Source organism: Amblyomma maculatum, chromosome 4 (assembly GCF_055883805.1).
Source record: "Amblyomma maculatum isolate TAMU_Amacu chromosome 4, ASM5588380v1, whole genome shotgun sequence".
Classification (NCBI taxonomy): domain Eukaryota; kingdom Metazoa; phylum Arthropoda; class Arachnida; order Ixodida; family Ixodidae; genus Amblyomma; species Amblyomma maculatum.
Window position 1 is genome coordinate 119,079,862 of NC_139347.1, and position 11,228 is coordinate 119,091,089.

An 11,228-nucleotide genomic window follows, 5' to 3' on the forward strand; every position below is an offset into this window, starting at 1 on the left:
TACACACGCCTTCGCCTCTGGTACAACTGGTGTGGCATTTACAGCTTTGTTTTGAAATATGTATGCTCATGCCTCAACTGCCAACACTGCAAAACACCCATTCACCGTGCTTCTGGAGAGTTGCAGCATCTCTCTTGTCCGCATTGGCATTGGTTTGTACGGGCTCTCCAGTACACTGCATCTGGAAAACGATGGGTTGTTGTTGCCATTATCATATTTACCCAATTCCAACGTGCATCCGCCTGATTTCAGGGACCGAAAAAAAGAAACTGCAAGCCCCGCTTCTAATGTGAATGTGATTTCCGCGAACGAAAACAATGTGTAACCATTTCTATATTTTCAGGTGGGAACAGGATATTTATTCACCCAAACTTATTCACTGTCACTCTCGGACATTTCCTTCTCACTCTCCGACCACAATATCTCATCTTGATTACGCGCAAGGGCCTTCACCTTGAGCACCTCGGTGGTGACTGGCATGTGATCCACACGCCTCGTGAAGTCGGCCAGCTCATCATCAAGGTCGGGAAACCTCCCCGCCCGCGAACCGTGGCCGCCTTTGCTTGACGTTTTGCACTCAAAGATTGCACGTCATGCTACCCCAGCTTCACCTGGTGTAGCATGACGCGCAGCTAGGTTGTTTAGTGTGGTGTTGCGAAATCGGTGACCCATTGCAGAAATCATTGTTCCGTGTCCTTTGAGTAGTATACATACCATGCCACGTGCATGCTTCCAGTGCATGCACAGTGTCTTTGCTGATATCTTTACACATTTGCACAATGGATGACATGGCCCATAGCCTCGTCCAGAGTTGTGATACAAATGCATGATCTTACAGGTTTAGAATTTGGCCACGATTGTGCACTGAATTCTCTCAGATGCCTCACTCGATGCCTTGCAAGTATGGAAAGTATGAACAGTCCTTGGCATCTGAAAAAAATGTCTGCAACTTTTTTATAGTATAGAACCTGTGTCACGTACAGAATTGCATGCATTACGATGCTTAGTGCGCTTTGGATTGGTGCTATTTGAGCATTACCAAACGCAGGTTCGAAATACATTTCTATTTTCATTGTTTTATATTTCGGTTCCCCTTATGAAATTTTCAAACCATGTGTTTCGGCCCATTTTACTGAGCTGTAATGAAATCAAAACCTGTCTGCTTTGATTGGAAAGAAAATTGTTATTTGCATCATATTCACTTCAATCTGCAAATGCACTATCTGCTCACACCTGCTGTTCTCGCATCATCTATGCTGCTTTGACCTCACTGCTTCGACAGTCGCAGTTTGCGAGCAATTGATGGGCACGGTAAGGCTCTCAGCATAGCGCTCACTCTGTTGGGATGGCATTTGCTCGCATATGAGCGCTGCATTGTTCTGGATGGTGTCAAAAATTCAGTGGCTCCTTTGTAGTTGGCATTTCATGTGACCAAAGAAGAACAAAGTGCCTTCTTCTCGTGGCAGGTGTCCTTGAGCCGGGGCCCAGATCCTGAGCTGTATGACAAGTACGGAGTCAGCATCCGGGTAAAGTTCCGGGACGAGGCTCCCCTCGCAGAGCTGAGCACGATCCACCAGAGTGGCGGAGAGCGGTCAGTGGCCACTGTTCTCTACATGATGGCACTGCAGGAGCAGACGACCGTCCCCTTCCGCGTGGTGGATGAGATCAACCAGGTTCGCAGTGGTTTTATTCTTTTCTTTCTTGTGACCTACTACTGTACTTAGGGGAGATCTGGGTCTTTAACCATAAAAAAAAAAAAAACCCTTTACTGAAATACTTTTTTGGAATCTAGAGGTTCTGACGAACCAATTTTTGAAATATTATTGTCCTCTGAATAGTAGCTTTTGCATCATTAGAGTCTTAAGACAGTAATGCTGCAATTTTCGCTCATAAAAAGATCTCAAGGTTGATTGAATTCAACTTTGCGGCAACAGTGCAGCAGAGCGCAGCAATTTTTGTGTAATTCAAAAGCTGCACTCTTCTACTTTCTGCTTTTGGCGGGAAATAGTTCTCAGTCCGCTGCAGAGGTAGACCACTGCAAAAAAATACCGAAATCTCGCACACTATTGGTGTTTTCGCACCACGTGGGGCAAATCATGCCTCCTGATTGGGTGCCAGTAAGCATCATCTGCTGCACAAAAGAGCGTCATCCGTCATTTAGCCCTGCTACCGCGTTTCTCTGCCGCGATGTCTGGTTGAAAATGAAAGTTTCGAACGGCTCATGTCTTTGGTAAAAAAACGAAAACAGTGGCCTTGGATGCGCAAGGACCCATCGGACCTGCCATAACTGGCGACGATTAGCCCTACAAGTTAGTGCAATGTGCATGCGGAAGGATCGGTGGCATATGCTGCTGTTGCACCCGTCGTGGCTCCAAAGAGTGTGTTGTCGACCCGCCACTTCTTTCCGAAGCCGTAAAAACAGTCATTCATCTCTGTGCGCAAGATCAGTGAAGGCTTTGTTCAATGTCCGCTACCCGCCACTATCAATCTCTGTTGGGGGGGAGAAGGGCTTCGAAGAAGTGCCAGGAAATGAGACTGCGTTCACCGAGCTAAGCTTCCCAACCGTAAATGAGCTGCTTGAATGTGTGCTGCATGTGCTGAGAACTTTGAGCGAGTAATAGAAACGAAAATGAGCTAGAGAGATTAGCTGTGGTTATGTGCCTGGAGGCTTCTAGCATAAGATCCACTGAAATAGAAGCTTCAATTTACAATAAACAAACTCTGACCTTGTTTTGAAACTTACTTCCTTGTTTTCTCAATTTTTTTTAGACTCAATTTTTTTTAGTAATAAAGCAATCAATATTTCAATATTAATACGTTGTAGATAAATATAGACTGCATATTTATGTTCAGCACCAAAAACACATTGGGTGGGCTGTTTTTATCCGTTTACAATAAAAATTGCCAAAATTAGTTCAGACCACACAGTCTCCTTTTAAACATTGTTGCCACCTCTGCTTTGGGTGCGCCTTTTGCATGCTTGGTAATATTTGAGAAGGAATGGAGTGCGTCTATATTTTAGAGTTTAATGAGGAACCACCAAGTACAGCTTGACCTCAGTGTAGCAAAGTTTTCTTGTTCCTATAACTTCTTACCCTTGGAATACCGTGAATTTTGTCTTCGCATTAATTTTATAGACTTTGCCTTACTTTCAGCTAACAAAATTTCATCGCTGTTTTGAAGCGAGCATGAGCAAAAATTGTATCGCAGGCTCGAGCCCTTGAATGGAGCTTGCATTGTAGCTTGAACGTGAAAACAGGCATGCAACTTGTATGGGGTTGGCAGAGTTCAGCAGAAATACAATAGCCATAGTTAAATGCATCATCTTCTACGCCATCTGAGGTTGTAAGGCAAACCTGCATACAATTTCACAGAACCTTGCTCTTTCAGTGCAGTAGCATTACTGCCCGCATTATCGATAAAAGTCGATGTGCAGTGGGACTATCAAGCCAACCATTGTGAGCGCCAACAGAATGAAACAAGTCCCACCCACTGAGTTTCGAAAAAGGCTGAGGCAAACAGACCAGGTTCGCTGGCTACTGCGCTTGACCACTACACCACCTTAAGATGGTAGTGGGTTTTTTCACATGCTAAACTGCCAGTTTCTGTTCTTGTGCATCAGATATCATGTTCTTCTCTTGGGACAAAGTTACACGAAAGACTGGAATCGGTGGTACAATGAAAGGTCGTTGATTCGAACCTCGATAATTCGAATTTTTAGATATTTTGAACTACACCACTTGATCTGGCCAATCCCCATAAAGATTTGTTTATGAAAAAACCCGTTAATTCGAACGCGAGTCGGTTCCGCTATCATAATTCAAACTACGCACTGCCGCCACGTCTGGGCGGCTTGGCACACAGCACGTGGCCAAAAAAAGACACTTCCTCGAAAGAGCGGCATAGTTCGAGGCTGCGCATGTATGAAACAGGAGCAGAAGATGGAACCAGGTTAAACCATGGAAAAGTGGGTAAAGCCTAAATGGTACCATGACCGGCGCAGCAGCACTGGAATGTAGGGGTTGGCGACAGCGGTGGCGGCTGCCTACTCTCTCTTCTGCGGAACCTCCAAAACACGTAACTAAATACTCGTTTATTCGAGCCCCCATTAAATCACAAATACAAATAAGTACCATCGGTGCGGTCCCAGCCAATGCCCTTGAAGGCTATGGCTTCGAACGGGTGCTACAAATTACGCGGGAAAAACTTTTTTCTTTTTTTGCGAGTCGTTCATCCTTCCACCCATCAGTTGTCAACGAAAGCACGCGGTCAGCCGAGATCATTTCGCCGGCTTTTTAGCATCGTTCGCTTCAAGAGGTGTTTGCTGTAATCGCACGTTCCAATGATTGAGTAGCAGTAGAGGACCCTGCCCCAATCACCCATGGTATGATAACGTTATTTCTACTAAAAACGAGGCTTTCACACTGGACAAGCGCTGGCGCTCTGCCAAGTTCGCTTCCCCTCCTTTGCTAGAGCTAACGTTAAAAGGTAAACACGCCATGATGTTATTGCTGCATAGCATCTTGGCGCACTGCCAAGAAATGCGTTGTGGACGAGGACGGCGTAAAACGGAGGGAAGCGTCTTGCCAGTCTTATTAGACCATTCGATAATTTGAACATTAGATAATTTGAATTTTTTCTCCGGTCCTGCGAAGTTTGAATTAATGAGCTTTTACTGTACTAGTCTTTAATGTGTGGCTGTACTCTGTCACCCGGCCTCCAGGCAGCCCATGGAGAGGACGACATTTGCGTCTCATGTGCGAGTTCACAAACCTTTGTCATGTCAGTGTAGCTAGGTGTGTTAGATCAATATGTGCCTACTTTCTCAGGTTAGCATGGAAGCTATACCATGCTTGTTTGACTTGTCAAGCACAGACTGTCGCCATGCACGACAACAAGAGCAGCAGCCAGGCAAGACGACGGCAACAATGGGAGCCATCGGATTGTAAGGCGATGGCTTAGCTTACCAAAGCAAGACTAAACCAGGGCAGTTGGTGATACAGCCCAATGTTTATGTTAGTTGTGCTTAATCATCTGTTTTCAATCATCTGCAATGATTAGCATTGTTCAACCTGATTTACCTATTGCTGGTAAGTAGGCAAGCCTACATGCATGGGAAAATACATGCGTGGACACTTTTTTTTTTTTTTCATTTCCTTTTTTTGTCAGTCCAGATATAACGATAATTGGTTCTAACGATAGGATTTTCTAGTTTTTTCAATATCGTTATAAGTGGACTGCACTGTATAAGACTTGCTAATTAGTATTATGCAAAGTTTTTCTGTAATTTTACTTTCGCAAGCTTCAGTAAGTGACTCTTTCAGCAGCAGTCCTCGAAAACGAGTAAACGCCTCTAGAATCTCATCAAAGTCTTGCAGCGTTATTCCCTAGGTTATCAGAATTTTCTCATTGAAGGTGGTACAGAATTGGACTTAGTTACACACTAATATACCAAAAGCGTTTCTGCTTTAACAAGAGTAAATATTGTACAATAAAATCTCGGTGATATGAATCCGGTTGGTACGAATTTTGGGACGATGCAAATTCTCAAAATCCCCCAGCCGAAGTGTGTTGAGTATGTGCAAAATTTCGGATATTCTGAACACTCTCCTGCGCCACTATGGATGATACGAACACGTGAACTGTGACCGCAACCTTGAGCACAACACACTGCTTGCACATCATTGACTCCGCGATCGCCACCTGCACTGTGTATGCATCACGGGTGATGCGTGGTCCGCACCTCGCTGATGTCACTATTGTCTGTTGGGCTCACGTCCCAAAAAGCTCTCAGCAGTGTGTGGCCCACAAACCGCAGACGTCGCAACTGCAGCATCTGGCAGAGGTCTACGCAGTGGGCGTGCATGGACTGCACATCACAGGCTCTGTGATAAAAAGCCATGAGCAGTTCGCACACATTTCGCTATCTGGTGTCGTGTTGTACGAGCAGCGAGAAGTATGTGGAAGCGGACAGACCGTAGATCGCCGGCATCTCAGTCGTTTTCCACGCTTCGTAAAGTATGCAGCGGTGCGCGCGGGCCACACATTGTAGACTTCGCGACCGCTAGCTGCACTGTATGCATCGTGAGCAGTGAGCGGTGCTGCACGGCTAACACTTCGCCGTCTCCTGCCATGCTGTTCGCACTGCGAGGCACGGGGAACGCACGTCGCTGATGTCGCAATTGCCTGACGCATTGTGTGCGCCGCGAGTGGCGAGCTGTGTCCGTGCTACGCGACCAGAATAAACTGTCTCGAGTGTAAACAGATCTGCACGACTGCCTTTCCCATGCTTTTGCGTACTTATTTTCTTTCGTTTTGATGATACGAATGTTCAGATGATACAAATTTTTTCGTGACCCCGTGAGATTCATGATCGATGTTCGTATAAAAGTGACATTAGCTATGAGGGACGCAAAATAAACAGAATAAGTTGTGCACTTGAATAGAAGTGTTAAAGTATGATTTTGTACATCTAGCTCAGCAGAGTGAGTGCAGTTTTTCTTAGAAGCTTACGGAAAACATCTAAATACGCATTATTACAGCTTTCCTAAAGCCACGAGAGCAAAGCGAGTGCATTCTTGAGAAAAAGCCATTATGTAAGTATTGCCTGAGAAGAGAGACTGGGGCCTGAAGCGTCATTGTCATAAAGCGGGAAACAGGTTGGCAGCACACTCGGTGAAGTTTCAAAGAACAGAGATATTCTTCTTTTTCAAAGATACTGTATGACTTTCCAGTAATATTTACCTTTCCAATGCATAAGCTTTGAGTAATTTTCCACTTCCTCTAGTGGGAAGATGTTTGAAGAAAACAGAAAGCACGGCGCAAGGTTTTCGTGACAAAACTGCTTCACGTCATCCAGAGACATTGTCCTTATTGTCCTTTTCTTTGCATGCACTAGCATTCTGTCCAGATGTTGAGAAGTGTGGACGATAAGTATTTCCCAGCACCACACACTTCCCTGGTTGTATCTAATTAAACCCCCTGCAATAGCCACGTTGTTCCTGCCAACTATAAGGAGGAAAAAAGGAAGCTAATAAAGGGCTCTGCCTGGCAATTCCATCTTGGAAATGGGCTCAAAAAGTACAGAGCTACCCTCCAGGCAATAACGAAAATATTTCTTAGCAGAAGCGATGCACGCACTCCGAAATATTCCCACACAGTAGTTGGTTTGGAAAGCAGCATCACTTGACACAGTATAGGCATGTTGCATCTTTGCTTGCAGCACCCTCGCGTCTCAGCCAGTCGCTGTGTCACCTTTGTTTACAAACATGACGCTTGTCTCACCATTTCCGAAGGTCAGGTTATACTGGGACCAGACTGTGTACCAGGCTCTGTACATGACAGAAATGCTAGGCCCTTTGTAGGCCACTGATGGGGAAAAAAAATTTGAGGGTTTCAACACTGCTGAACCAAATGTGGAGTGAAGGCTTTGGCTGCAGGCGACCGAGCGTTGCATCGAACTGAACAAACATTCTGTTGAATGCATCACAGTTCACCGCGTTTTAGGCAGAGTACCCGGGTTCGAACCCGACCGCCGGCGGCTGCGTTTCGATGGAGGCGAAACGGAGAGGCATCCGTGTGCTGTGCAATGTCTGTGCACATTAAAGATCCCCAAGTGGTCGAAATTACTCCATAGCCCTCCACCATGGTAGGATGGCTAGAAGGAGAGGTGTGATGAACGCGGCGCACTTTCCATAGAGAGGGGTGGCGCTCCGAGCATGAGAGCCGCTGGGGCCAAGCAAAGCGTTGCAGTCTGGGGTGCCATCAGCATTCCGGAGGAGACTTGAACGCATCCATGGAACACCACGTGACAGGAGTGATGGTGTACCATCCAAACAAACTTGCCAGAGAAAGTGTGACAGATACTGTGCCTTTCCTTTCCTGTAAACCAAATATAATTATATGTAGGCTTCCAATGAACACCGATAAGAGGCAAACGATGAGAAGCAAATTATAGAAGAGGAAGGGTAGGAGGAGTCGGTGGTGGCCTCGGCGCGCCAGCTGTGCACCGTGTGGCGTCACTTCCTCCTGGAGCATGCGCAGCTGGCGTGGCGGCGGCACCTCTGAGTCACCCACACAGCGAAAGAATCGGTGGCGGCTCTGACGCGTCTCTCCAGTTGTGCTCCGTGTAATGTCATTCGCTCCTTACACACGCAGTTGGGGCTCTGTGGGGCTCCGCGAAATTGCTCAGACCTAGCGTAGTGTTGCTTTCGCAACAAAAGAGAGCACCCACAAGTACATTCCACCACTAGCTCAGGTGGAAATAGTGAGTGAGGAAAATTTACCAGCATAGCCAAGCCAGTATCTGGTCGAATTCAGGATGGCACCCTTCACAGTGACGAATCTTTTGATTACATTAGTGACACTTTGCTAGATTGAGAAACTGAACTTTCAAGTTCTACACCATCTTGCTGTACCGAGTTTTGTCCATAAAAATCTCACTTTTGGATTACGGAGTTTGAAATATTTGCATTGAATGCGTACGCGTTTCTGTGAAGGGCATGATGTTTTCTCACCAGTTTGAAATTTCAAGCTAGCTCAAATTAACTGTATTAGCATTTACAGCCGACCTAGTTGGTGTGATATTTTGTGGAAAGAGTTGTGAAATGCAGCAGGCAAAAAAGAAGTTGGGACCAGCAGGCATTTCAAATTATGCTCTGAAAAACCGGTCACTTTTTATAATTATCATCCTTGCTACGACAGCTTCATAGGAGTGGTTGTTGGGAGTATGCCAGATGCTGCAGATGCTTCATTCCTTCTTTGTTGGAGTCTTTAATCTGAACTCATATTTATTTTGCTCCTTTTCAGGGAATGGACTCTGACAATGAGCGGAAGGTGTTTGAAATGATGATGAAAACTGCTGCCAAGAACAGTGCTCAATACCTCCTGCTCACACCAAAGGTCTGTGCATGTTGCTCAGCTTTCTTTTACCTCGTGCACAAAATTTTTAATTCTCGCATGGTTCACTCAGGGTCAGCTGCTTGGTCTGCACTTCGTAGAGTTAAACCCGATTATAATTCACCCGGGCAAAAAGAATAAGACTTTATCATGTCAAATACACATGGTTGTCTTAGCATTATCTGTAAGGAGTGTGCGTTCTACAGCTGAACCTCTATTACCGAAGTCCTGCTTGCAGCCGAAAATTTCATTACATTGCGAATTTCGTTACGTTGAGGTTCCCATGTTTTAGCTGTCTAAATAAAGTAGTAACTGGTTCGTGGAACACTGCTAGTTGATCGGAACTTGTAAATCACTTATTGAGGAAATACGCAAGAAAATCTAGCATTAGTAGTGCTAACAAGGGCACCGGATGTTTTTTTTCTATATCGGGAGCATAATGACTGATAACAAACGGACGCGACGGCATCATTTCTCTCTGCATGCTGATAGCAAAGAGTGAGCGCAGGGCATAGTACTCAAAGCCTGCTGCTGTAAACAAAATGTAAACAAGATGTAAACAAAATATCTTATAACTGAAACGAAGAAAATTGTGCAGAGATGATCAGAGAGCAATGGATAGATTTTTAGTTTTAGTTTTTATAAAGCAACAAGGAGTGTTTAGTAAGCAGCCATTTAATTAGCAGGCAGCATCTTCAGGGCCTCATCATCACCAACAAATGGTATAGTAAAGACACTGGTAAGATTTTTGCCGGTCCGGCTGACTTTCTACTTCTCTACTTTATACTTTTGTTGTTGAAGGCGAGCCAGTGACTGGAGGCTGCCTCCATTTATTAATATGAGGTGGATGTTGTAGAGGGGTGGGCGGCTGGTCAAGCCGGCAGTGTGGACTGATGGGATATATAATGCCGTCACCTGTATCGGTTGGTGGGCCTGTTTACAAATTTGCTAGCGTTCAAGCTTGTGTGACCATGTTTCTTGCTTCGGTCTCTTTGCCAAGTATGCTGCTGCCAAAGCCATTACGCATTTACATGCTTTGACAGCACGGGGAAACTGGGCACCATTCACAGTTCGTGCAATTGAAGCATCCTCGAAACACAAAGGGGCCATTTCTAAAGAGGCACCGCTGCTACAGCGTCACACAGCAGAAAATGTAGCGGAAGTTGAAGCAATTTTTGGACATTCCTGACAGTGAGTGCAAAGGAAAGCGTTGGGCAATAGCAGAAAAGGCCATGGTTCTCACTTGGCTTTCATCTCAAATGCGGGGAACCATCATGCATGTGTTTGTCGATAAAATTACTGTGATGCAAATGGTTTTCGCCAGTTCTTTGGAAGGCCATTTAATAATTAGAACTTCGGTTCATTAGAACATTTGTTATGGTTCCTTGAAGGCCAAAATAATGAGATTTTACTGTAATGATGTTCCGGATATCAATGATGCGCTATATTTATGGCTCTCCTTAGTTTTAGTCACTGTTGGCTTCTTTTGTGTATGTGTCATGGTAATGTTCATAATATCATGTGTACACTATGAACAGTCATTTTTGGTTTCCCGAAACACTGCTCTAAAATCTGTTCCAAAGTGAGTTCAGCCAGTTACATCACTTACAGCATGACAAATATTCATGTTCATTATTATTATGCAAAAATCTTGCAAAAGCAGAAGACCCCTTGGCAGTGCTTTTTGAAACATGTTTGTGTTCGACATGGTGCATTTGCAACAACGTCTGCTGGTGCAATTTAGCCATCCTTTCTTAGAGCAATCTGTTGTGATGTGTTCTGTGTTGGGGTGGCACTTGGGAATGCCTACAGGTGCATGTCTTGCAATCATACTTAACACAGTCTGGGCTTTCTTATGTGCAGCTCCTTCCGGACTTGCCATACACAAAAGACGTTACCATGACCTTCCTCACCCTGGTGGACTGCAGCATCATGGGAGACCTAGATGTACTGGCTGGCTCTGCGGTGGGGCTCCTGAGGGCGGCCTAGGAGCTGTCAGGATCAGCCCACGCTGCATTTATGATTTGTTGTTTTTGTAATTTTGAGTTTTTAATAATCAAGATATCAATAAAAAGCAACTACTCTAGATTACCTTTGATTGTGGTGGCACTTTTATTCAAACTTGAGCTCTACTTGGCTACTTCACGTCAGTTAAGACACATCTGAACTGAAATCCAGAACGCCTAAATTTTTCGGGTTGTGTAAGACTATATGGGTTGTAAGACATTTTGTAAGCTACAGAAAAAAAAAAGCTTAGGTTTGCACTGTTCTATGTAATGTGCGATACTGAGCTCTAGGCTTACCCTCTAAGTGCATGTAGTAAACAGTCC

The 11,228-nt window shown here is 45.0% G+C and overlaps 1 protein-coding gene across 2 annotated transcripts in view; it reads left to right on the top strand.

Moving 5' to 3' along the window:
• SMC5 (structural maintenance of chromosomes 5) overlaps window positions 1–10,996 on the top strand; it is a 162,472-nt gene extending 151,476 nt beyond the window's left edge. For both annotated transcript variants that reach the window (XM_084602401.1, XM_084602402.1), the window contains exons 23-25: window positions 1,467–1,673; window positions 8,809–8,901; window positions 10,762–10,996. In XM_084602401.1, the coding sequence (XP_084458527.1) occupies window positions 1,467–1,673; window positions 8,809–8,901; window positions 10,762–10,887 (426 nt within the window). In that variant the 3' untranslated portion in view covers window positions 10,888–10,996. The remainder of the gene's footprint in view (window positions 1–1,466; window positions 1,674–8,808; window positions 8,902–10,761) is intronic.
• The last annotated feature ends 232 nt before the right edge of the window (window positions 10,997–11,228 follow it).